This window comes from Bubalus kerabau, chromosome 5 (assembly GCF_029407905.1).
Source record: "Bubalus kerabau isolate K-KA32 ecotype Philippines breed swamp buffalo chromosome 5, PCC_UOA_SB_1v2, whole genome shotgun sequence".
Taxonomy (NCBI): domain Eukaryota; kingdom Metazoa; phylum Chordata; class Mammalia; order Artiodactyla; family Bovidae; genus Bubalus; species Bubalus kerabau.
Window position 1 is genome coordinate 80,109,831 of NC_073628.1, and position 27,254 is coordinate 80,137,084.

Genomic DNA, 27,254 nt, shown 5'->3' on the forward strand with positions numbered 1-27,254 from the left:
TCCTTAGAGTCCTTTTCTGTGTGTAATTTGTCTTTCATGCTTATAGGTGTATGTATTCTCGTATAGATACATACTGAACGATTCTATTTCATGGTCATCTAATGTAACTGGGGGAAAAGTCATTCTGTATAAATGAGCTTTGCAGATGAAAAGGTTTCAGTTGAAGCTTAGCAGTTATAGTGGCCAGAAGGATTTGATGCATGCATATCTTTCTAAAATTGAGTCTTCTGGTTTCCTAATTCTCTCAGACATATCACTGTTGATAAGCTTTCTCTCCTTGCACAAGTGATTGTAAAATGATTTTAAAACAAAGGTCTTTTGCCTGGATTGTTGTGAAGACCCCTTAAATCTCATGGGGCTTTTCTTCAGCTATAAGGAAAAAAGATAGCGAGAACAGACAGCAAAAACATTTTCTATTTTCTAGTCTTGATTCTCCCATCTCAAAACCTCTGACACAAGGTTGTGTAGGCTTTATGTGCTAACTGCTGCCCCACAGTCTCAACATTTGGGATCTCGTTCCGTACTCTTGTTGCCTGCTTCTTGCTTCTTCCTGCTTTCTCCTACCTGTTGATTTGGGTGAGAGGAGGATAAAGGAAGCTTACTTTCTCATTAACAAGGCTGTGACATTAGAGAAATTGTCATTAGTTTCTGTGTTGAAACTGAATGTAGTTTCTTGTAGCTGCTGCTGCTAAGTCACTTCAGTCGTGTCCGACTCTGTGTGACCCCATAGAAGGCAGCCCACCAGGCTCGCCCGTCCCTGGGATTCTCCAGGCAAGAACACTGGAGTGGGTTGCCATTTCCTTCTGCAATGCATGAAAGTGAAAAGTGAAAATGAAGTTGCTCAGTCATGTCCAACTCTGTGCGACCCCATAGACAGCAGCCCACTAGGCTCCTCCGTCCATGGGATTTTCCAGGCAAGAGTACTGGAGTGGGGTGCCATTGCCTTCTCCGAGTTTCTTGTAGAGAGCATCATTAAAATGGTGTTAGATACTATAATAATACTGAGATATCGTGGATGATTTGTGGACTAATCTGAGCATCTCATCACCATTTATGACGTTTGACCAAGGGAGTAGGTTACAGAGACATTCAGTAATACTTTTTAAAAAAATTGAGTACTGCTTGGATTTTATTCTGTAATTCAGTGCTGACCCTAGGGGATGATTTAGAAGATACTGGCTGTTATTTCTCTTGTTGCTTGTGTATTTTCCTTTTGTTGTTGTTTAGTTGCTAAGTCTTGTCTGACTTTTCCCTCTGCAGTCTTTTCCCTTTTAGATTTATGACCTCAATTTTTAGGGAGTTGGGAAAATCAGATGGTCTAATGTATTTGATTTCTAAATTCACCCAGTAGCCAACTTTGATTAGGATTTCTAAGATGTTTTCTGGTAGAAGAAGCATATCTTAGTTCCCTGATTATGCCTTTAATTTGTTTCCTCAAAGTCTTTTTCAGTTATCTTTGTTTCTAGATCTCATTCTGGCTATTTGGGGCTGTCAAATAAATGGTTTTGGGTAAATGAAGCATTAGTGTATTTAACAGGAAAATGTTACTCCTTTTTCACTTTTTTTAAATTGAGGTATAACAGACAAGTAATATTATACTAATTTCAAGTGTGTAAAATAATGATTTGATGTTTGTCTATATTGCAAAATGATTGCCAAAAGTCTAGTTGACAGTCCATCACCAGTACATAGTTACAAGATTTTTTCCCTGCTTGGGATGGGAACTTTTAAGATCTGCTCTCTTAGAGTTTTCAGATATCTAATAATCCCTTTCCATTATGGAACTTAAGTGCTCATTTACTAAGATTGGTGCTCATTTAAAGAATACGTGAATGTATCTTTCATTGCAAAAATAAGGTATTTACCTTAGTGCATTTATCCATCAGGAACTGTTATGAAATATCACTACCAATTACATTTGAAATGTTTTAGCCTTTTCCTATTTTTTAATCCTGTGGATCCTTATGCTTAATCAAATCATTGTTAAATTTTCATTTGGTTATGATTTGACTGTTGTGTTAAGAACTATAATAATTCTATTAGTAAGATGTCTTGACATCAAGCTTATTTTTTTCTCTTTTAGGTAAAGAGTAGAGTATATCAAGGTAAATATTCAGGCTTATTTTGTTTTTGTGCTGTACCCTCAGTGTTGATATTTGATCTGAGTTTTATGAAAGCTGAAAGTAGAAATGGTGACATCTGATCTCTGATTAATTCCTGAATATTTTACTAATCCCGGGTTGTATGCTTAGATAACAGAGTAGATGGTGACGCTAGTAGGTGAGAGGAGATGAGGTGGAACAAATTGAGTGTAGGGAGAAGATTCAGTTTGAGCAGACTGACTTTGGATGTTGATGTAATGCAATTTATTACCTGTGAACATGTTCCTGTGCTAATGATTAATTCAATACAGTAAATATTTAAGTAGATAATTTGAGGAATAGAGCTATGTCAGTATGCTTGCATTTTCTGTTTCTATTTTCAAAAGAAATATATTTGAAGTGATCATATTTTCTGAGAAGAAAGATGTCCATAAAGGGGAAAGATACTGAGCTAAAACATTTTACTACATTTCTTATCTTTGAAATAAATTTGAAGTGGAATCTCACTGAAATAAGGGTTATAATTATATTTTTCTTAAATTTTAGTAATGTTTATACCCTTATTGCTATTAAACACAGATTTCTTTTTAAAAGCATAATAGTTCTGCTAAGTTCATTTACCTCAAAGTGCCAGATAACACGTCTTTGCTGCTAATACATTGGGTAATTCAGTTTTTAGTGATGATGATAATTTTATGGATTTCCCACCCTTTTTAGTCACTGAACAGCAAATTTCTGAGAAGTTGAAGAATATCATGAAAGAAAACGCAGAACTTGTACAAAAATTGTCAAATTATGAGCAGAAGGTATTATTCTTTCATTTCCTCTCCCCGCGTGGTTCTGTCTTGAGTTATTTCCTCCTGTCTTATAGTTCAGTTATTACAGTGTTTTTAAATCATATATTTAAGTTTCATTATCTCCTACAAATTCTTCAAATATGAAGCAGTCATCATACATGTCTTACTGCTTTCTTCTCAGCGATCTCCTATTTGGAGATAAGTTTTGATAGCTCTATAATTTATGTTTCTAAAGTTTGAATGCTTTATTTTATATAGATCAAGGAATCAAAGAAACATGTTCAAGAAACCAAGAAACAAAACATGATTCTTTCTGATGAAGCAATTAAATTTAAGGTAAAAATTTCTTCTTTTGGAGATTACATTCTAAAAACTAAAGAAAAATAATGAATGGTTGTTTTTAATCCATTTTTTGGTAGGATAAAATCAAGAGTCTTGAAGAAACTAATGAAATTCTGGGAGACACAGCTAAAAGTTTACGCGCTATGTTAGAGTCTGAGAGAGAACAGAATGCCAAGAATCAGGACTTGGTAAGAGTTTTGCTGTTAAGTGTTGCTATAATTTGGCTTTTAAACTATTTTGTAGGTTGGGTGAGATGAACTCTGCATTTTCCTGTGCTGGAACTAGAGTCATATTGAAAGTCAGGGAAGTGGAACCTACTTTTGTGCATTTCTGTGGGATTTTCCCAAGTTACTATTTTTATGGGCCTAGAAAACATTTTTTGTCCTCTGCCCTGGGTAATTTTCACATTGCTTGGCCCTGCCCTTTGACACATGTAGAGCAACGAAGAAATAGTTGCCCCTTTGTGTGGTCTTAGTACTTTGTTTTGATTTATTTTTGCATGTTTTGTTTCTAAAAATAAACTTTAAATACTTGAACAGTTTTCGAATTACATACAAAATGCAAAAATAATAGAGAATGTTCCCATATATTGCACACCCAGTTAAGCTTGATCACCTGATTGAGGTAGTATTTGACAGGTTTCTCTGCTATGAAATTAACCCTTTTGCCATCCTTTGCATAGTATACTCTTTGGAAGAAGGTTACTGTGCACAACCCACAGTTAAAGCATGAAGAGTTAGGCTCCATCTCCGTGACAAGGCAGAGTATCTTTGTAAATTTTAGAATTCTGTTTCTGAGATTTGGCTCTTCTCCCTCAAGTGCAGTCATTTTTAGTTTAGCAAGAGAAGTTTTAAGTGACTTTGGGATTTTTTTTCTTGACCACTAGGAAAATTCATTGATTTGAACTGGTCTAATCAAATTTTTTTTTTTTTTTTTTTCATTTTTTTTGCTTTGACTTTTTTAATCTCATCATGTACCACATTATGTCATAACTAGAAAGTTGTGAATGGTATGAAACGTTTATATCGTCAGTATTTTCTTTCCTCATGTTTCTACATTCTTGACTTTTCTCATAGGCCAAAATTGGATCGTCTGCTTTTACTCAGTACCTAGGAGATAGCACTGGGATGTGTTTTGTTAATGTTTCTTCCTTTTATCATATATCCCAGTGTTTCTACTGCAGTCCTAAAACATTTTTGTGCCCTTTTTTCCCCATTGCAGATATCAGAAAATAAGAAATCTATAGAGAAGTTAAAGGATGTTATCTCAGTGAATGCCTCAGAATTTTCAGAGGTAAAGCTCTACAATTCCTGCAAGATAGTAATATGATATCTTAGTATTTTGAGGAGCAAACATTGATGTATGCTAGGAAATGCAAAAAACCAAAACTATATGAATTAATTGGGAAAGTGTAACTTTTTTGTGTGTTTTTCATTGGAATTACTGCACTAATAGCAGTGTTTTGCATTAGGTTCAAATTGCCCTTAATGAAGCTAAACTTAGTGAAGAGAAAGTGAAGTCTGAATGCCATCGGGTTCAAGAAGAAAATGCTAGACTTAAGAAGAAGAAACAGCAGGTAAAGGAAAGTTAGCATCATAGATTAAACTAGAAAACCAAGTATTATTACTTCTTGGATATGTTTTTAAGAAAATGAAGTATGTATGCAGAATTCTATTTTTAGGTATGCAAAGTATAAACTGTGCTCCCCAGATTGAGTGCATGTATACATTCTCCATCTGTTCTGGGTTTTCTGTTTTATACAGTTCCCTGTAGCTATCAGAATGTTTAGTCTTTGTCTCATCCAGCACCAACCAGTTACTAACTTGAGTAGCCTCAAGGGGGCGAGGGATTTGCGTAGACCAAAGAATGAGGTATTTGTCACCCTCCTCTGAGGAGTTACTGCCTCTCTGACCAAGGGAAGGTGACATGATGTGGGGTCTGGACCTGGTGGGCAGTGGGCTGCTGCCCTTCTGTTCCTACTGGGAGTGAGCTATTGGAACCGGCAGCGGTTTTCTGCAGGATGCAGTACACTAGACCAATGTCCTGACAGCCCTAGGTTCTCACTGCAGTTCTGAGTGTTGGAGCCACTCTCTCCTCTCCTTTTACCAAAGCCATAGCTCATAGTGAAAAGCCAGAGAGAAGCACTGTTTCTCTGTTTCGTTCATGTGGTCCCCGCTTCCCTGTCTTGTTCATGTGGTCCTGCTGCCTCCTCTGCAAACATAATGTTTGGAAATTCATGTATTTTAACTTTTCAGTTGCAGCAGGAAATCAAAGACTGGAGTAAATCACATGCTGAGCTCAGTGAGCAAATCAGATCATTTGAGAAGTCTCAGAAAGATCTAGAAGTAGCTCTCACTCACAAAGATGATAATATTAATGTGAGTTCATTTTCTTGAATACATGCTTAATTCTCATAAATTCTCATGAAATCTGTGCAGTTGAAATTGAGAGGCTGTTTCTAATAAATATCCTTTTGCTTCTTTTCTAGGCTTTGACTAATTGCATTACACAGTTGAATCGGTTAGATTGTGAATCTGAATCTGAGGATCAAAATAAAGGAGGAAGTGAATCAGATGAATTAGCAAATGGAGAAGTGGGAGGTACGATTGGTTTCTGGGAGGTTGGACCTCTTTGTGCCTTCTTGTCTTTAAGTACACCGATGCTTTTTTCTGCAGACTGAATTTCCTATTAAGGGTTCCAGCTGTAGATGCCTGTCACTGAATTTGTACAGTCAGTCCTCCAAATCTGTGGGTTTGCATCTGCAGATTTAGCGAACTGCGTTTTGAAAATATTGGGAGGAGAAAAATCCCATAAAGTTCCAAAAAGCAAAGTTTCAATTTGCTTCATGCCAGCACCTGTTTACTTAGCATTTACATTGTGTAAGGTATTATAAGTAACCTAGAGGTGAAATATGTGGGAGGGTCTGTGTAGGTTATGTTCAAATGTTGTTCTATTTTATATAAAGTACTTGAGCATCCATAGGTTTTGGTTTCCTGTGGGGGAGGTGTGGGGAAGGAAGTCCGGAGCCAATCTCTCGTGAACACTGAGGGGCTACAAGGCTTTGTGCACTGGGCCGAGGTGGTTACTGGGTCGTAGTACAGCTAGGCATGCGGTAAACACTGACATGGCTTTTCCATTCCATTGAGAGCTGGGTATGTGCACTGGCGCCAGAGCAGCATCAGTCCTCTCTCACTCCTCTGCATCCTGAACGTTCTTCAGTAGGAGAAACTTGTTTCTCAGCTTCATGTCTACTGTATCTGTAGCTCTGTGGTTTTAGGGCCGCAACCAGTTTTCAAAGTACTGAGCCGCAGGGAGCTGTAAACTAAGCAATGAGAGTGGAAGCTAAAGGGCAACAGTGTTTACTGATGAAGGAGGTATTTCTAGACACTGAATCCCGGGTTGAATGTTGCCCAATTGGGAGTGTTTTAAACTATACCTGGTAGCAGGTTCCAGGGGAGAGGAGAGGAGGGAGTCTTTCTAAAGAAGATATTTGACTGGGGGCGGGTGGGTCCAAGAGAGAAGAAAAGCTATATTTCACATATCCCTTCCTGCTCAAGAACTGCATGGATGTTTTTACTGTACAGACTGGGAATTCATTAATTTTTTCAACCTAACTTTGCAAATCTCTTGGAAGTCAAATAGCCTAATCAGTTCTTTGGGTTAGTTTGTTTTTTCTTTGAATGTTTGAACATGGTAATTGTTCGGGGGAAATCAAGGACATATAGTTAAACAGTAAGGAAGGAAAGAGCAATGAAATCCTTTTGTTTTTCTTTTTTTAGGTGACCGGAGTGAGAAGGTGAAAAATCAGATTAAGCAGATGATGGACGTTTCTCGGGTATAATCCTTTTTATAGAGTACTGTAATCCCCTGGAGAAAGAAATGGCAACCCACTCCAGTCTTCTTGCCTCAGAAATCCCACGGACAGGGGAACCTGGCAGGTCACAGTCCATGGGGTCCCAAGAGTCAGACACGACTAAGTGACTGAACCACCACCACTCTAAGTGCCTGTGATAGGAACATTCTTACTATGAAGAATATTTAGAATTAGAGTATTTATTATTAAGAATAGTAAATATAAGACTATTTACTATCAAGAATTCTTACTTTTAAGAATATTTTTCTCTTCTGCAATTTTTAGACACAGACTGCAATATCAGTAGTTGAAGAGGATCTGAAACTTTTACAGTGTAAACTCAGAGCCTCCATGTCCACTAAGTGTAACCTGGAAGGTAGGTTGCTTCTTAAAAAATTGCTGTTGGAAAAATAAAGAATGACTTCCTCTTTCCATGTTTTTCACCCCCTTTAATACTGCCCCCGTCAACGAGTTCTCCGTTTCTTGTGCACACACACAAAACTAAGATGTTTTATCCCCTGTAGACCAAATAAAGAAATTAGAAGAGGATCGCAGCTCACTTCAGTCTGCCAAAACTGTGCTGGAAGATGAATGCAAAACACTGAGGCAGAAAGTAGAGATTCTAAATGAACTCTATCAGCAGAAGGAGATGGCTCTACAAAAGTAAGATTATGGTGCTTCATTGTTGATAATATTGTCATCTAACTAAATGCATGTACTACTGTAGATGATCTTGTCTTTTTTAAAGATTGTTTATTGTATTTTCTATCTATACTTAGTATAGATAAAGGCTTCTTCCTTTTCTACCCTGTTTCCCATAACTTGCATTTTTTTTCCATTTTGACTAATTGTCAGAAATTATTGCCTGTAATTTACCTGAAGGGTGGTAGTTATTGGTACTAACAGTTGCTGTTCTGAAAGTGCTTCTTTTATAATCTATACCCTTTTTGCAGCTCCACCACTTATTCCAGTTTTCTTTGTTGTTGTCACTTACATCCTTCTTATTTGTCTTACATTTGTTCTAGTTCTTAATATAGCCTTTAAAAATCCTGAGTGATTTATAAGACATGATTTTTGGTAGAATCATTATACTTTAAAAGGAGTATTTAGTTACTGACAGTATTGTAAGTTTTTGGACTTAATACGGTCAAATATTCAGAGTATACATATATAATACGTAAATATGGCAAGGTTATTGGGAGTTTTGAATTTAGAAATACCTGTTTGGTGTATTTAGATATTAATCTTTTGAAATAGACATCTCAAATTAGGAGTTAGGTATCTTTTGAAAGATATACTTTTGTAGTTCATTTAAAATTTTCTTCACAAAAATACCTGAACTCTCTATAAAAGTAGTTTATTGGTGGCAGTTGCTATTTGTGTTTGTTCCTGTAGTTCACTCTTTGGTGTTTATAGCAGTCTGTGAGAAAGCTTCTTTTGCTAAGGAAATTTAATCTTTTCCAAATGCTTTGGTTGCTATTGCCAGATGCTGTTAAACATTGAAACCATACCACTGACTTTTTCTCTTAATTCTTTGCTCACCAAGAAATCAATTTAGATTTTCCAAGTTTTATTCAGGCCAGCTCTAAGTACCTGGTTTGCTTTTTCAGTTCAGTTCAGTCGCTCAGTCGTGTCTGACTCTTTGCGACCCCATGAACCACAGCACGCCAGGCCTCCCTGTCCATCACCAACTCCCGGAGTCCACACAAACCCATGTCCATCGAGTTGGTGATGCCATCCAACTATCTCATCCTCTGTCATCCCCTTCTCCTCCAGCCCTCAATGTTTCCCAGCATCAGAGTCTTTTCAAATGAGTCAGCTCTTCGCATCAGGTGGCCAAAGTATTGGAGTTTGAGCTTCAACATCAGTCCTCCCAATGAACACCCAGGACTCATCTCCTTTAGGATGGACTGGTTGGATCTCCTTGCAGTCCAAGGGACTCTCAAGAGTCTTCTCCAACACCACAGTTCAAAAGCATCAATTCTTCTGCGCTCAGCTTTCTTTATAGTCCAACTCTCACATCCATACATGACCACTGGAAAAACCATAGCTTTGACTAGATGGACCTTTGTTGGCAAAGTAATGTTTCTGCTTTTTAATATGCTGTCTGCTGCTGCTAAGTCACTTCAGTCGTGTCCGACTCTGTGCGACCCCACAGACGGCAGCCCACCAGGCTCCCCCGTCCCTGGGATTCTCCAGGCAAGAATACTGGAGTGGATTGCCATTTCCTTCTCCAGTGCATGAAAGTGAAAAGTGAAAGTGAAGTCGCTCAGTCGTGTCCGACTCTTAGCGACCCCATGGACTGCAGCCCACCAGCCTCCTCCATCCATGGGGTTTTCCAGGCAAGAGTACTGGAGTGGGGTGCCATTGCCTTCTCCGAATATGCTGTCTAGGTTGGTCATAACTTTCCTTCCAAGGAGTAAGCGTTTTTCAATTTCATGGCTGCAGTCACCATCTGCAGTGATTTTGGAGCCCCCAAAAATAAAGTCTGACACTGTTTCCACTGTTTCCCCATCTATTTCCCATGAAGTGATGGGACCAGATGCCATGATCTTCATTTTCTGAATGTTGAGCTTTAAGCCAAATTTTTCACTCTCCACTTTCACTTTCATCAAGAGGCTTTTTAGTTCCTCTTCACTTTCTGCCCTTAGAGTGGTGTCATCTGCGTATCTGAGGTTGTTGATATTTCTCCCGGCAATCTTGATTCCAGCTTGTGCTTCATCCAGCCCAGCGTTTCTCATGATGTACTCTGCATATAAGTTAAATAAGCAGGGTGACAATATACAGCCTTGACGTACTCCTTTTCCTATTTGGAACCAGTCTGTTGTTCCATGTCCAGTTCTGTTTGCTTTAGACAAATATTTCTCATTTCATTATTTATTATTATTTTTTAAAAAGCACTTCTCTGCCACTGGTAGTCATTTGAATTACCTGAATGGCAATTGCCTTTATGAGACATAAAGTCAGTACGATACGGCACTCTCCAGCATCCACTCAGTCACATGTCAGGGCACACACTGCACTCCATCCCCAAAGCCATTGTGTGTGGTCAAACTCGAATCATCTCTTCTGCCACCCCTTACCTTAACTAGTCACCTGTCTCCAGTTTCTCTTTCTTATACCTCTTCCAAAGTCTACAGCTGCTGGAACAAGCTTCCCAAAATATGAGTCCTTTTATGTTGTCACGTGCTTAAAATCTGTCAAGGAGGCTCTGTTCCTTCAGGATCAATTGTGAACTCTCCAGCAGGCGCACAGGGCATTGCCCCTCTGTGATCCTGGGCGGCCTCTCCAGGTGCGTTTCCTGTGACTCCTGATGCTGCCTTAGCAGCCTGACCACGGTGCCTTCATGCCGCTCTGAGCTTCTTTGTCATTATACATACGCCTTTTTGCAGTAAAAATGTCCTTTTACTTTATTTCCACCTGGCAATCTCCTGCCTATTCAAATGGTTATGTGCCTTAAAATCTTTTCTAGAGTAAGTTGTGATGGCAGTAGGTGACTACTCAGAGTACTCATTTTTTTCTTACAATGTAATTCCTTCTTTTTCCTTGTAATGTCATTCCTAATTATAATGTATTTAAACCTGTTAAGGTTTAAATCTGCATATTGATATTTTCTTTGTATTTGGTGGCCTGTTCTGTGTTCTTTTTTCTGTTTCTTCTTTGTGTCTTTTAGGTTGTTTGAATATTTTTCAGAATTCTGCTTTTCCCCTGCGTAAGTTAGGTAGTTATTGGTTGCTTTAATTGTCTTCATGTAATTACTCTAAAGACGACAGCATGCATCCTGGACTTACTAAATTAATAGACATCCTGACTTAGATGCTCCTTCATTTTAATTCTCTGTATATTTGAACTCCACAAGTTGTTTTTATTGTCAACTATAGTGCTTTCCAGCCGGTAGTCACTTAATTTACAGGCATACCTCATTTTATTGTATTTTGCTTTATCGTGCTTTGCAGATACTACATTTTGTGTAAATGTAATTGAAGGTTTGTGGCAACCCTGAGTCAAGCAAGTCTGTCAGTACCATTTTTTTCAACAGCATTTGCTTACTTCATGTCTCTGTGTCATACTTTGGTAATTCTCACAGTATTACAGACTTTCTCACTATTGCTATATTTGCTGTGGTGATCTGTGATCAGTGATCTTTCATGTTACTATTACAAAATGATCATAAAGGCTCAGATGATGGTTAGGTATTTTAGCAGTAAAGTGTTCGGTAGTTAAGGCTTATATGTGGTTTTCAGCCGCGATGCTGTTGCACTGCTCACAGCACAGTGTAAACGGAGCTTGCGTGTGCACGGGAGGCCAGAACAGCGCCAGCAGCCCCTTTCTTTCTTTGCTTTATTGTGGTCTGGAACTGAACCTGCAGTATCTCTGAGGTCTGCTGGTAGTTCTTCCTTCTCCCCTGCACCTTCGGTGTCTCTCATTTGGAATCCCTTTCATTCTACTTGAAGAACATCCTTTAGTGACAGATGTGGCCAATTTATCTTTGTGTGAATACATCTTTATTTTGACTCCTTTTTTTCAGGATCTTCTGCTGGCTCTGGGATTTTTGAAGTTACTTAATTCCAACACTTTAAAGATAAACAATTTCTTCCTGGTTTTAAAGTTTCTTCAAGGAGTCTAGGATCACTCTTATTTTCCCTGTTCCCTTGCCTTTGTGGTCTTTGTTATTTTGTTTTTTCAGCAGTTTTATTAGGAGCTGCCTAGGTATGGGTGTTTTTGGTTTTTATTTCTCTTCTCCTTCCACCCCCCCCCCACCCCCAATCTGTTTTGCATTTATGCTGTTTGAGGTCATTGACACCTGCTGAATTTTTGGGTTTTTAATCCACATATTAATTCTGTCTCATTCTTCTCTGAGATTCCATTTAAATCTTTTAAAATTACTTCCCCCTGTGTCCCTACGTTGTCATCTGTATTTGCTTCATTCTGGATGTTTTTTTCTGACCTGTCTTCCAGTGTGCTGGCATCTCACTTCAGTTATCAAATCTGCTACTAAAATCATTCATTGAGTTCTTAACGTCAGTTACTGTGTTTTAGTTTTATATTTCTAATCCTTTGCTGAAATTTGTAATCTTTACTTCCATGAATATATAAGGCACAGTTATTTTAAAGCCTGTGTGATAATTCCATTATGTGGATCCTCAATGAGTCATTTCTGTTGTCTTTCAGATTTTAATCACAGTGTCTTGTGGGGTGCCTGGGCATTTTTGATTGAGTGGCGCACACTGTAGAAGGAATTGGAGGCCTAAGATGGTGTTATTTTCCTAAAGAAAAAAAACAGTTTGTTTCTAGCAGGTGGCCATTACTTTAATCCAGTCAGCAATAAAGATCAGAGATGACTTAGTTCCTTCAAAGGACACTGCATTGTTTGGTACTCCAAGTACACAATTCTTTCTAGTCTCAACATAACCCAAGGCTTTTACTAGGATGCCCCTTGTTGGAACCGTTAGCTCTGCTTTGTTTTCTGTGCCCCCAAGAATCTGTTGAACTCTGTTCAGCCTCCTTATATCTCTTCATTGTCTTCAGTGCATGGGTCAACCTAGGGGAAAAGTAACTTCAGATGGCAAGCTTACTTGTAATTCTGAGATTCCTTTTTTTATTGGATTGTGACCTCATGTATTAGCTTGATGCCTTCAAGCATGTTCTTTATATTTTTGTCTAATGTTTTGTCTAATGTTCTATTTGTCTAATGTTTTTAATGTTCTCACACTAAGTCATTCAATTCCTGGAAGGAAAATTGTCAGTGATCTTTCTTCAAGACCCAGTTTTCTCACATCTCTTCCTGTGCCAGAGTTAGGGGATTGTTCTGTGGTTAAGTGCGTTGCTAAACTGCATTCAACAGTGCACTCTGTTAGTACAGGGAGAGTACTTCACACACATTGTTATCTTCAGCGTCTTACTAGGTAACCAGTATATTTTAGCCATTCATAAGACACTTGCTGAAGTATTGAATGGACAGTTACAAAAGAATATATAACTCTTTTTCTCTGTGATTACTGTTTTTACTGTGTTTTTTCTGATTATGCTTCTGATTCATAGAAACTAAGTTTCAAGTTTCTTTTGAATCAGAACTACAGTCAAAGTACTAGAAAGGTAAAAAAAAAAAGCATTTTAAAACCATTATCACATGTTGCTACCATTAAAATTTCTGTTATAGTATATTAATATCTTGAACTTGAAAGTTAAAACCAGTTTCTGTAGATGATACTCTGATTATGGGACAGTTTAGATTCTTTTTCTATCCAATAGACACTGCCAATTCTAAGATTTTCCTCTTTCCTCTAATCATAGTTCCATTGACATACACAGTAGAAGTTCCACATCTGAAGTGTGGAAGTGTTCTATGGTTAATTGCACAATTGGAAGACTTTCTAAAAGGCTTTTGAGGACTAATTATCATGGTGCCAGTCTGGATTGAAAAATAGTCCTTCCAAGATTGAAATAAGAGAAGTAATTACAGGCCTTTCCATGGTAGAAATAAGAGCCATAATTATCCCCTGCTCTATCCTAGTAAGCTTGATTGTGTTAGGTTGATCAGCCCTGGCTCTCCATATTGAAGTAAAATGAGCTCTCATTGTCTCAAACACAAGAAACTTGCCCATGGGATGCAGCATTTTTTCCCATTTGTTTGTTTCATTTATTAGTGAGTAGAGAATTGTGAAAAGTTAAAAAATGCAAGTGTTGCCAACAGGCAGAGTGATTTTTATCCCTAAGTGGCAGGTTTGAATTCCTTCCTATGACTTTGTATGAATATGTTTTGGAACGGATGGAAAGTAACCTAGAGACATTTAGACAGAATGCTGGGAAAAAAGAGAAGCACCTTCATTTGACAACTGATTTTATCTTAGGAAATTGAGTCAAGAAGAGTATGAGCGGCAAGAAAGAGAGCAGCGGCTGTCAGCTGCAGATGAAAAGGCGGTTTTGGCGGCAGAGGAAGTGAAAACTTACAAGTGAGTTCAGATTCTGAGAAGGGTGTCAGTGGCTGATGAAAACTACTGTAGGCATTTTTTTTTCAAAACAAAACGTTTTACACTGTGTAGAACAAAAATAGCACCAAAGCAGAAATAAATGGTCAAAACATTTAATTAACATGAGAAAACATAAATTTTAAGTTAACAAAGGAAAAAATGTTAAATTAACAGAAATTTCCTTACACCCAATACTAGCAAGACTGAGGAAGCTTGGTTCATGCCAGCAGTTCTGAGTGGTTTTATATATTGGCGAAATCTTTTTTGGAAGGCAGTTTGCTGTATGATGTATCTAAAAATCATTAAAATGATAGTAGTCATAGCTCTGGAAAATTTTCTGTGGATATAATCAAAAGGAGATACAGCTTTCTGGAGAAAGATTTATAGCAGGATTGTTTGAGAACATATGAAAAGCAGTTAAGGAAATTATAATGTATCAATTCAGAATCTCCAGCTCTTAAATAATAAAGAAGGAAATTATGTAGTATTAGTTTTAATCACAGTATGTTCCTATAACCAGGCAGAATGTGTTTTTGTATGTATGGGTAATGTCTGAAAGGGTACAGTTGTTAAAGGGAACATGGTAAGATTGTGTAAAATTTTATGCAGTTGCGCTTTAAATAATAAAAGGAAGTTTAACCCTTAGGCGGAGAATTGAAGAAATGGAGGATGAACTACAGAAAACAGAGCGCTCATTTAAAAACCAGGTAAATTATACTGCCCTACAGGGCACAATTCTCTGCTATCTGATACAGATTATTACAATAGCTATTATACAGAATCCTTGAACATATTTTTTGATGGGTTGTCTTTTTCAGATTGCTACTCATGAGAAGAAAGCTCACGATAACTGGGTAAGATTTTTTTTTTCTTTTCTTTATTTTATGTGGTCTATCACAGCTTATTCTGGATTTTTTTCCTCCCAATAGCTCAAAGCTCGTGCTGCAGAAAGAGCTATAGCTGAAGAGAAGAGAGAAGCTGCCAACTTGAGACATAAGTATGTGTTTTTAAAACTTATATTTTCAGTGTGTTTTAAGAGTTTTTAAAGGCTGTGCCATGATATCCAGTAAGGAATTTTCTATTTCATATTTAAGTCTATTCTTTCTTTATATTCAAGATTATTGGAACTAACCCAAAAGATGGCAATGATGCAAGAAGAACCTGTGATTGTAAAACCAATGCCAGGAAGACCCAACACACAGAACCCTCCACGGAGAGGTAGGGAGTACTTTTAAATGGCAGCAGTCTATATTTTGGTGAAAAATGTGTTTTAAGTTACTTTTTTTTTCTGTAATATGTGTGTAAATTTATAATGCCCTAGAAATAATCCCAAGAACTTACTAAAGAAAAAAGGTTAAAGTGCCAACTCCTCCTCATTGTCTGCAGGTCCCCTGAGCCAGAATGGCTCTTTTGGCCCATCTCCTGTGAGCGGTGGAGAATGCTCCCCACCGCTGACAGCAGACCAAGCCGCAAGACCTCTGTCTGCTACGCTTAATCGAAGAGAGATGCCTCGAAGTGAATTTGGTGAGCATTGCCATGCTACCTTGTGGTAAACTGTTTCAAGAGTTCTTTCCTCCTTTGAGAATTCTGTTGCTAATGTAAGCAACAGTTGAGAATTTGGGTCTGTCCAATATAGAGAAGGATTAATTTGTCTTGGTGAGTAAATAGTCTACTTTAGATCTGCTTTAGAACAAAAAGCATTTATTTACTATTATGATACTATTGTATTTATTATATGTGAACATATATGTAAACAAATATAAACATTTATATATAGTGTATATAAAAATATCATTGATTATTGTTTTTTTTCAGATTTTTGTTGTGAAGTATAAACCTTTATCTTTAAATTTCTGTTGAGTTCCTCTCGAGTATTATAAAAGTAGCCTTAAACTTTATAGTTAATGCAGTGTACATATATTACTCATTACTTTAATATGAAATGCTATTTAAGTCTAGTTCTAATCATAAATGTGTTTATACTTGTTAAGATACAGAAGTCAGATTACATATAGACAGAAAAGTCTAAACAATTGCTGGTAGCCTGAAGTACCTGACTGGTGCTGGTGCTATTAACGTGCAGGTCTTTCAATCCAACATAGTTCTTGTTTTAATTCTATAGGTTTGTGTATAAACTGTAAGTGGTTTCTCCTCATATGTATTGGGAGACCTGTTTTAAATTTTGCTTTAGGTAGAATTGAACCCTGACCTGTCCACAATTGGTTTATTCTGAAAAATTCATGCAAGGGCTCTGTTACCTCTCTCTCAAGGATCAGTGGATGGGCCTCTCCCTCGACCTCGATGGGCCTCTGAGGCATCTGGGAAACCCTCTGCCTCTGGTAAGGGACCTGAGTGTGTTCACCGAGTCTCAGATTGTGGAGGAAGTGGGCGGAGGCCTTTGTAGTCCTCAGAGCGCGTATGCAAGTCAGAACAAGCCTATGTCTGCTCTCTGGCTTCCCACAGATCCAGAATCCGGCGCTGCTCCCACAGTGAACAGCAGCTCCAGAAGCTCTTCGCCCTCTAAGGTGATGGATGAGGGCAAGGTAAAATCTGCGGTCATTTTGAATTGTTATTAGGTATTTCCGGACACATGTAACTTTTTCTACAACATCCTCTCTTTGCCTTATCCATCTCCCTTTCATGTGTCTATCTGTACCATCTCATTTTTTGAAAAAGCAAACTGTTCCCCAAGAGCCTGAAGGCCCTTCAGTTCCCAGCATTCCTTCTTTGGCTGAGCATCCAGTATCAGTAAGTACTTAGAGGTTGAGAGCAACACTGCATTTTCTACTTGGTGTATTTCTAGAAAAGTTCCAAGGAGCATGACACTAATCTGCTTTGCTTAAAATTGCATGGCGATACTGACCTTATGACCTCGAAGTGTTTCTGGGTCGCTGAAGTCTGGTTGGTAGGTTTTTACTCCTTTTTCCTGTTTTGGTTACGTGATTAATCTCTTTAGAGCATCTATTGTAAATAACCTTAAAAAAATGTGATAAAGTCATCACTCCAACTCTATATGGTATGTGCTTCAATGATGCGAGCTCTAAGGCAAATCAGTTCATTATGTATTACATAGATTCATCATATTTGGAAGTATGCTATTTAAGAGTATCTCCAGCGGTACACTAGGCAAACCCTGTGCCGTATTGTGAATAATCTGAAATTACAGATTGGTAACAGAGGTTGATTGTTGTAAGTGAAATACTGAATAGTGGAAATCTTTAATTACCCATTATGCCGTTTCCCAGCAGCAGCCTTAAATTATGTTCACATAAGGGTCTTCTCTTGCAACTTGCATAGCTGTGACAGCTAGTGAGTCCTATGATTATACCGCAGAGTGCTTTACTGTGTTGAAATCAAGATACATATTTTCATTATTGAGAATTTCCAACCCAGTTTCCCATAGGGAAGTACAGGTTAGTACTTTGTAGTACAAAGGATGGTGTTGCTGGAGAATGAGGGTGGCTGTTAGAGCTGTGCCTGCTGAACTCGTGTATATATAGCACTGTCTCTGTGTGGAACTCCTTCGACTTCCAGGGCAGGACTCTAGGACACATTGCTTGAGAGCTCTTTTTATCCCAGGGCAACCTGGAGAAGACCCAAGACCCCTTGGGAGTGGCAGACTTCAGAGAGAGTGGAGCTTCTTTGACAGAAGGGAGGCCAAGGAGGACGAGTGCAGGCTTGGAGTCAGACCCCCTGTAGTGAATTCTAACCCAGCCTCTCTATATGCTGTGTGACCTTCAGCAAATTATCTAATACTCTGTGCTGCTTTTCCCTCATGTTTAAAACAAGATGACATCTTATAACATAGGAAAGGAAATTGAAGGTACTCTGAATAGTAGCTTTTATTACATGTGTGTGAAAATTGATTTTTTTCCTTATTGTTCTTTCCGTTCTTAATATGGAAAAAGGAGCTCTTGTGGTGATGCGAGGGAGGGGCCTGCCCTAGACATAGGTTATAGTGTGTGTGGTATGGTGGTTTTTTCAGTTGGGAATTGCCTCTGTTAATATCAATATCCTTTGACAGTCCTCTTGCTTCTTCTCTGTTTGCACATACAAGTAATAATATGATTATGGTGAAAGGGTTCCTTCCTCTGACATTCTCTTAACCCGCCTGAGCTCTCAGGGGGATGGATAGGAGGGGTGGAGTTCTGTTGCACTAGTTGGCTCTTTGGACGAGTGTCTGACATCTGCTCAGTGGGTTTTAGCTCTTATGGTGTTGGTGCTTTTATCTGTTATATCCAGGTAATTCACAACTTTCATTACTTCTGCTTTGCAGGTTAGTATGGCTGCAAAAGGGCCCCCTCCCTTTCCAGGGACACCCCTCATGAGCTCCCCTGTGGGAGGCCCTCTACTGCCACCCATCCGATATGGACCACCTCCTCAACTCTGTGGGCCTTTCGGACCTCGGCCACTTCCTCCACCCTTTGGTATGATGACTGAATGGTAGTAATGGACTTGTAAAGTGTATTCATCTTTTCATTCTAATCCTTAGTAAAATGTTAACAGTTGCTGTCGCAGGGCTGTGCAATGAAAGGGTAAAGCTGGCTGATACATTTGAACTTTTCCACCAGTTTCTTAGGACTCAAGGGGTGCTGCATCATCTCCCTATACTGAGATGCACAGGAGGAATCTCTTGTAGACAGGGAAAAGGGGGACTGTTCATAGAAAGTCAGAAATACTACTTCTGCTATGTTGCTTGAACATCTCTGGCTTCATACTAGGCTCTGTAGTGGATAGAATTAACTGTCCTAACTCCACGAGCTTAAGGGATCCTGTAGGACACACATACATACATTATACAACATAAAACTTGTAATCACCATAATAGAAGGATAAGCAATGGGTCACAGAGTATAAAAGGAAAGATGAAGCCATCACTACCCACCTTGGGAATAAATAGGAAGGAAGTGTTGAAGGTAGAATGTAACAGCTAATAGGTCGAAAGCTGCTGAATTCAATTAGGTGGAGCTGGCAAGGCCTTTCCCAACAGGGCAGACACCTTGATTTTGATGGCATGTGTAGGTCCATGCTGAGCTCCTGTGTGCATTTTTAATTGACACAGTGACTATGGGATTTCCTTTATCAAAATTTACTTACAGTGAAACCCTTATTTCATAATCTATAATCTTGGTATGATGCATAGTATTTCTGAGTACAAATCAAGCTCTTACGAGATACAGACAGCAGAATTGTATAGTTGAAAAAACCACCAGCTAGGTAGAGCGATATTGAAATCCAGCCTCTATTGCTTTGTGACTGGCTGGCCACAGGCATGTAACTTAAACTTGCTGAGCCTGTTTGCCTCATCAGTAAAGTCGGGAGCCACCACCTGACTTCCAGGGGTATGAGAAATTGATTAACATACCGGGAACTGTCTAAATTTAAGTGTGTTTGTATGTATTTACATGACTTAATTTTAATTTTTTCAGGTCCTGGTATGCGTCCACCGCTAGGCTTAAGAGAATATGCATCAGGTGTTCCACCGGGAAAACGGGACCTGCCTCTCGACCCTCGAGAATTTTTACCACCAGGACATGCACCTTTTAGACCTTTAGGCTCTCTTGGCCCAAGAGAGTACTTTTTTCCTGGTACCCGATTACCACTCCCCAATCATGGGCCCCAGGATTATCCACCTTCCTCTGCTGCAAGAGACTTACCGCCCTCCGGCTCCAGAGATGAGCCACCGTCTGCCTCTCAGGGCACTAGCCAGGACTGCTCACCGGCTTTAAAACAGAGCCCATAACTGACCTTGGACATTCAGTCTGAGAGAAAATGGACTGTGCACTATTCGTTACAGTTAAGGTTTTCATTGGCTTCAAAATCCAAAAGCTGATTTTAAAAGGTTTGTTTTTAAATCTAAGCTGCCCTGGCAGTGTGCGTTTTTGAGCCAAACAATTAAAAAAATATCATTTCCCCCCTAAAATAAAAAACCATCTTGTAAGCTGGAGCCTCCTTACAACTTTGAAATGTGCAATAAAAAAATACCTGTGTTTTAGTTCATGTAGCATATGTTACTGCTAAATGATTTAGAATGTTGTGAAAAGTATGAACATTTCCTGTGGAAATGCTATAAGAACATGTATTTCCATTTATTATCCTATTTTTAGTGTACACCAGTTGAATATAGAGCAATGGTATTTATAAGCTTGATTTTTAAAAAATATCTGGTCGCAAAGGCTGTTACGCTAAAAATGTTTACTTAAAGATCACTAAAATTTTATCTCCCCTCTTGCTTAAGTTCTTTGTAGTAATAGTTCATAAAAATTTGGTTATTAACATTTCCCAAGTGTCTGTTGATTCATTGGATTGTTTTCTCCTGAGATCTACACCCATTTGGAAACACGTAAACTCAAGCTCCCAAAACTGAAGATGGTGACCTGGCAGCACGCTCCCCTGGCCCGCTGCTCAGGCGTTCAGCCTCAGAGTCACCGGGAGGCATCATAACTGAGGCGTGCCTTCTACTTCAGAGACGCCACCAGGCCTGTTGAGACAGCAGGCACGTGTTTTCTTGTGACTCTGATTGGTTTTGACTTGAGTGGTTTTCTGAGTATGAGTTTACATGTAACAAGAGTTGTTTAACCGGATGTTCTGTTGCTTTTACTGTTATTGTGTTAAGGGTGCGTAACAGAAAAATGAAAATGATATGTTGCGACCATAAAGTAAGAAAATTTCTTTTAAAAGATCTAGAGTCTATTATTTCTCCTATCCCTTGCCACTGGCTTTCAAGGAATATGGCAAAAAAAGACCAAAGCATGTATAATACTATGAGATGATTTAGGGTCGTAAGCCTTGTAACAGGCCCTAGGTCAGCAACCATGGGCTGAACCCAGTTCTTTTCATTGACTAATACTGCTACAAAGTTAATATTTGAATCCTGGCACTTATTAAAAGCAAATAAATCTGAGAATCGAGGAATACACCGTAATTACTACACTCATTACTATACAATGTCTTTTAAACACTATTTCTAAGTCCTAACTTATCATGACACTTCGAACTCTAGTAACTAAGCACATTTTAAGAATCAGATTTCATTAAACCAGAATTACAAAAGGTTTACATTCTTGTTCACAGCTAGATCATACTCTCCCATTCTCTCGAGTTCTATGTGATGAACCTAATGATGTCTAGACCATGACTTGCCACCATTAAGAGTAATCCACTAAGAATACCTTAACAGTAAATTCTTCACTGTGAAACAAAAACCTTTTCTTAATACTAAAGTGAAAGGCCTTTGAAGGAAGACAAGTCTTCCAAAATTCATAATGAGTATATAAGAAGTTTTTCAGGAAAAGGAAATTCCATCTTCACGTCCTAGTTAATAATCCAAAATAGAAATTTTAGGAGGAAAACTCCACAGTTATTTTTAACCAGTAAAATAAATTAAGTCACAAATACAGCTTTTGAGTACATCAATCTCTTCAGGACATGAAATAATGGTGAATAATAATTTCAGAACTTAATATTTTAATATAGATTATACCAGTTAGAAAGATAATAAAGCAGCAAAGGTACATTAAATCTATTTTAAAAATCAAATCTGGAGTCTTTTTTTTCTTTACCTCTAAAGCCTTTTTTGGTGTTCATTTTATATTTCATATTATTGAAAAATCAGTAAATTGTAGAGAAATTCTAAGTGTGGCCTGAGTGGCCCCAAACCTGCCAACACTGCTGCCTCCCAGAACCCTCTCTGTTTGTACCACTTCTTCAGCACGGCCCAGGCAAGCTGCCAATGTAGAGAGGGTGTGGGGGTCATCATTCCTCAGCGACACCAGGCTTGGCCAATCCTGAAAATTACATCTAATTCAGAACTCACCTGCAGCTAACTGTTTTCTTGGCTTAGTTGCTAAAATAATCTTTTATAGAGCAGCAATATTTCAGCCGGAAAGTCTGCTATAGTAGTGGTTATTGTTCACTAGCTGATATTTTTTATTGAAAAGAATTTGTGGGGTGTGGAGTATTCTGTGTCTACTGTGTCAATTCATTTTGTTATTCAGATCTGAATTACAAAGCTAAGCTAATCACCCTGTTCCATCTAAGCTTTTTGTTAATACTGATGAGAGGCATTGGTAGTTCATCTAAACCATACTTTTGTTAATGACAGCAGGTGTGACATAAACAATCACTTTGATATTCATGTCTTATGGTCTATGAGAAAAGAAAACAATGTATCAGTTTTGCTACACTTTAATGGTAGATTTTTTAAGGGATTATCTTTAGGTCTTGTCAGCAACATCAAACAAAAGGTACTGAGTACTCCACAGGGTACAGAGTGCTGCCAAGCACCTCAGAAAATGTACACGACACGGAGAAAATGTGGTTCTTGCCCCTTGAGGAGCTTACACGCTGGGTGGGGGTGGGGGTGGGGGTGGGCTGACAACTCACAGTCTGTAAGAGCTGCATGAACAACAAAGTAATTTATTAAGGCAAATTCTTCATCCCCTCAAGATAACTGTGGGTAGAATGGTTTTGGAATTAATCTAATGAAGATGAGAGGCAAGACAATTTTGTTGAGAATTCTTACATCCATCACAGTAAAGAGAACTGACTGGACAGACAGCTGAAAGTGGAGACGAGGTCTCTTGAAGTGTAACAGCTGGAACTGAATTATGGTTACTTATTTTAAAAAGCAAACATACTGAATGGTATGACTAGGCTTGTTACACTGGTTTAAAAATAGGCCAAGTACTGGCACTGCATTTTGCTCGTTCTAGTGTTGGTCATTTAAAATAGTGAATATTAAATATGTGGGCTCCACATCTAACCCACAGAATGCCCACCCCAAATCTTCATGTTCTGTGTATCAAATATCCACCGTGTATGTACTATGAAAGTTTTACTTAGGCCCCATTATTAAGTCAAAAGAATGTAAATAGTCAAATTATAATAAGCTAATGACCTGCATATTTCCATATGGATGAATGTCAATATATCTAAATAGGAAATAAATGGCAATCCTATCTACCTATATAAAAAAAAAATAGAATATCTCCAGATTTGCATACTCATCACTATAGAAGAGGTATGCAGGTTTTAAGGTTTCACAATCAGTTGTCAGAAAACAGCAGTTATTCCTGCAGTATCTCATTAGCATCTGACTCAAATTATTTTTAGATTACATGATTTAGAAGACATTATAAACCCACCAAGAATTTGTAATTATTCTGAGATGGTTTCATTAACCCTAGAATCACTATCAGAAAGAATAACAATGTGACGTAGGAAAAAAGCTAATCAACGTGACTAAAAATATGCTCACTTTCAGAAGAACAATCTGGTCATCTGGAAAAATTCCAGCTACAACCTGCAAACGCTCCCATGTGGGAGACTGGCCAAGGCACACGATTTCTAGGCAGGAAAACCATGAGATCGGGGTGAACTGAGGCTGTCTCTTAAGGAACAGCCTATAAACTTCCAGACTGACCTAGGGCAGCACAATTGGTCCCATTTCCTCTAGCAGTCTCATGCTCTTCTCCCCACATCAACCCAAAGTCTGACATTAACTCGGAAAGCTAAAGAGCATACTGGAGCAGAAGTGGACAGGTGTGTAAACTCTAGCACATTCTTATTGCTGTATTACGTTTGAAGATGAGCACATCCCACCCACAACAGTGTTGTTTCAGGAAGTTGGGCGGGAGTAGTGGTAAATTAGAAAAGAGACTATTAATTGCACAATTAATAGGAAAGTGAAAACGTTTCAAGATCTACAATAAGCCTGTATCCAAAGAGTCTGTTATGTCAGTGACGCTGGACTTTGAATTCTGTGCTACAGCTTGTAATGGACTCACTCTGGCCTGCCGGCCTGGGTCCGGGTTGCTTCCTGCCTGTTGATGGGTGCATATGCTACACAGAGCAATGATGGATTCTATGGAGTGGTGAGATTCACAGAAGTTCCAGGATACTCATGTCAGGATCATTCCTTGTGCAAAGTTTGATGCAGATGAAGATAAAGTGGTTTCTTGGTCAATAACTGCAATTTCTTTCTTTTAAAGTCAGTGGGTTTCTTGTATCTGTAACCACAACAGAAAAACCATTGATGAGCGATCGATTCCAAGGTCACACACTAAGACGAGATACTAGCCACCACTCATTAGTACTCATTCTGCATGTGCATCACTTACAGTTCTATTACAATTGGCCCAGGTTTAATTTCATCCATCTCCATGAAAGCAAAACACTTGGTGCTGGTAAACCTTTTTTTAGGCTTGTAGTGTTTGAATTCAAAAAAAATAGCTGCACCTAAGGAATTAAAGCAAAACACATTAGCCACAGACAGCCCATTCTAGGGTCTCAATAAATTTTCTCTCATCACCAGAGGCCAGTGAACAAGCAACAACTGTCATAAACGGTCACAGCAAAGTAACCTTTGTCAGACTGATGTCTCTGATGATATGGCTGACTGTGTCACCCCCAAACTCTTCTGCACCTAAAGGAGGGGCTTGTGTCTGTACTACCCAACTCTACCAAGTAGAGCAAAACTTGAGCCAGCCTGACACAAGAATGCAAATAAGTTTACCCACAGATAGAATTATAAAATATTAAGAATAGAAAACACTAAATACTACAAAAAAGAACACAGAAGATACTTGTTAAGTATGAACATTACTCAGAAACTCATTAAGTAGAAAAGGCACATTAAAAGAGCTCATCAAAAAAATCCAAACTTAGTTTTTCCCCACCCAAATTAAAAACTCAAAAGTTAAAAAATTCAGTATCTGGGGTGTTTTTAAGTTTGAACAACATAAATCATGTGCTGGCTCAGTTTTTAAATATTAACTACTTCCTAATACATTTTTCAGTGTCCAAAGCCCTGTTTTGTTTTTCCTGGAATAACAAGTCCTTCTGTAAAGACAGCACTTCAAGATGCTTAGAAAGCAGACCTACTCCCACCCCTCTCCCTAAAAAAAACGCACACACAATGAGCAAGTGGTGATAAAACAGTTTTCTCTCCCCAGAGTCCTACAGATAAGCTCTCTCCACCTCCCTACCGAAAAACACTAAAACCTGAATAAGTTGCCTCATCCACACACCCAAAAACAATTAATTTCTAATGAAGGCAAGGAAAGAGACAGAAGGATGCCAGGCTCTCATTCTTAACCGACTCCTTACTAACATGGCCTTAACCAGAGTGGTGCTGGGTCTTGCTTTGCTTTTATAGACAATCAACATACATTTAACACTTTCATAGATGACAAAACTACCAACTGACTAGAAGTTTCACAATGTTCAGAAATGTGTGTGCAGTTCTGGCGCCTGGGTCCAAATGAAGCACTCTGCATGTCAAGCAAAGAAAATCGCTTAGGAGGCAAAGGGATGTGATCAAGGGGGAGATGGGCTTGCTTATTTATTTGCTGTACCACGTGGTTCCCTGACAAGGGACTGAAATCCAGGCCCCGGCAGTGGAAAGTGCCAAGTCCTAACCCCTGGATCACCAAGGAACTCCCAAGGCGGGCATATTTAGCATCTACTACCAACACACAGGATCACAGCTGTTAGGTTACCAGTGGCCTTCTGTCCCTAGGTGCATGACCCTGCCATGTCCACAAAATAATAGCTTCTCTTCTCCCTTCCACAGCAATAATAGAGGCATTTTATTATTAAAAATCCTCACAGATTTCTAAGATAGCAGATCACATTTCTTCAGCTATGGATTTATCTCCTTGTCCCTGTGATTGTGTCTGAGGTCTGAATAAATGCAAAAGTAAAGTCATATTTAGAAACATTAAAGTTCAAATATGATACCATCATTAAAAAAATTCATTATTCATCTGCATCATCTCTAGATAATATATTTCCTGCATTTCTGGTATGCACAGCTCTATACTTCATGGCATTTATAAGAGCAAGATGTAAAATGAGAATAGCCTACAGGAAGAATAACTGAAATGCTCACCAGCATGAAGTATGCTCACCAGCATTAGTTTCAGTCAAAACGACAGCACTGTACACAACAGATTCAAAGTCGGAGAAAAGGAAGAGTCAAATTCTGAATATAGTTCTACTTTTAGCATCACAAACCTTTGGTTAACTTTTCAACATGCTTCTGGAGCTCAATGTCCACATTAAAATGAACATACGTATCTTCTTTTCTTGAAGCCACAGGAGTATCTTGCACAGGAGTTAAATCTATGCCATTCAGATCTAGAGAGGAAATAAAGTTTCTGCTCAGAGCCCTCAAACACACAGACTTAAAAACTGCAAAGGAACCGCAATGGGCTGTGTTTCCTGAAGAGGCGAGAGCTGAGAGGAGATTCTCAGGCTGACGGAAACCCGTGTCTAGGGTGAGCAGATACCTGAAGGTGACTGGTTTCTGAGGTCATGTGGAGGGCGCAAAACAGGGTGGGAGACCCCATGGGTGGAGAAGGAAGTCTCTTTACAGATCATGGAATTGGATCCTTCTGGCTAAGAGGTGTCTTCTGGGGGAGTAGGCCAGTGTGTTTTTGTGATTTACATTTGGGGATGTAATACACCACAATGGTGCCCCTACCCCTACTTCCCAACCTTGCCCAGGTGCATGGCATGGAAAGGCCTGTAAATCGAACATCGGCAGCATTACCCTGCTGTATTCATGTCAGAGGACCAAATAGTGGACACGACAGCTGCCAACGAAACCTTGCCAGGAATGAACACTTCTTATGTCTATTACTTAAATTCTGGTGCTATGTGCTACAACATAAGCTGATTTACAATAACCAGATGGCACACGATGTAGGGTATATGGCTGTAATTTCTGGAGCCAGGAATCATCCAGTTTAATAAAATCTAACACAGACTCATTTAATGATCACTCAACTGTTTATGTATTATTCAACAGACCCATCTTAGGGACCTTCAAACAAGAGAGTATGTTTGATTACTTCAGTTCCTGAAGATATTTACATAAAACACGTTTGAGTTCAATATCTATATTTCATTACTTTTTTTTTTGTATTTTACAAGTGTTCATCCCTGAGAGAGAGATTCACTTTTATGAATGGCCTATCAAATAACCTAGTGTATAAATACTTTGCAGTAGACAGGTAGATGAGAGCCCACAGAACCAGAGGCTAAAGCATCAGAGCATCAGTGCTGAGGATCATGGTGTTTTCATGTCAAAATTCTTCTCTGTTGCCAAAATCCTTTTTTCTTTTACTTGGTACTAATGAACCCATGGGTCTGAATGTTTCTATGATTGGCAAGCATTCCCTCC

The 27,254-nt window shown here is 38.7% G+C and overlaps 2 protein-coding genes across 7 annotated transcripts in view; one reads left to right on the forward strand and one right to left on the reverse strand.

Moving 5' to 3' along the window:
• MIA3 (MIA SH3 domain ER export factor 3) overlaps positions 1-20,986 on the forward strand; it is a 92,421-nt gene extending 71,435 nt beyond the window's left edge. For 4 of the 6 annotated variants that reach the window (XM_055581936.1, XM_055581935.1, XM_055581939.1 and 1 more), the window contains 22 exons: positions 2,084-2,105; positions 2,820-2,908; positions 3,158-3,235; positions 3,319-3,429; positions 4,463-4,534; positions 4,713-4,817; positions 5,497-5,619; positions 5,730-5,841; positions 7,021-7,076; positions 7,380-7,470; positions 7,619-7,757; positions 13,946-14,047; positions 14,712-14,772; positions 14,884-14,919; positions 14,995-15,062; positions 15,183-15,283; positions 15,452-15,589; positions 16,336-16,404; positions 16,529-16,608; positions 16,742-16,813; positions 18,342-18,492; positions 19,495-20,986. In XM_055581936.1, the coding sequence (XP_055437911.1) occupies positions 2,084-2,105; positions 2,820-2,908; positions 3,158-3,235; positions 3,319-3,429; positions 4,463-4,534; positions 4,713-4,817; positions 5,497-5,619; positions 5,730-5,841; positions 7,021-7,076; positions 7,380-7,470; positions 7,619-7,757; positions 13,946-14,047; positions 14,712-14,772; positions 14,884-14,919; positions 14,995-15,062; positions 15,183-15,283; positions 15,452-15,589; positions 16,336-16,404; positions 16,529-16,608; positions 16,742-16,813; positions 18,342-18,492; positions 19,495-19,808 (2,190 nt within the window). In that variant the 3' untranslated portion in view covers positions 19,809-20,986. The remainder of the gene's footprint in view (positions 1-2,083; positions 2,106-2,819; positions 2,909-3,157; positions 3,236-3,318; positions 3,430-4,462; positions 4,535-4,712; positions 4,818-5,496; positions 5,620-5,729; positions 5,842-7,020; positions 7,077-7,379; positions 7,471-7,618; positions 7,758-13,945; positions 14,048-14,711; positions 14,773-14,883; positions 14,920-14,994; positions 15,063-15,182; positions 15,284-15,451; positions 15,590-16,335; positions 16,405-16,528; positions 16,609-16,741; positions 16,814-18,341; positions 18,493-19,494) is intronic. The other 2 variants (XM_055581937.1, XM_055581941.1) reach the window with 1 other exon arrangement.
• Positions 20,987-22,463: 1,477 nt separating this feature from the next.
• Positions 22,464-27,254, reverse strand: part of AIDA (axin interactor, dorsalization associated) — a 41,884-nt gene continuing 37,093 nt past the window's right edge. Inside the window, exons 8-10 of the mRNA XM_055581954.1 lie at positions 26,084-26,206; positions 24,187-24,304; positions 22,464-24,075 (exon numbers count right to left, since the gene is read on the reverse strand). Coding sequence (XP_055437929.1) covers positions 23,979-24,075; positions 24,187-24,304; positions 26,084-26,206 — 338 coding nt within the window. The 3' untranslated portion in view covers positions 22,464-23,978. The remainder of the gene's footprint in view (positions 24,076-24,186; positions 24,305-26,083; positions 26,207-27,254) is intronic.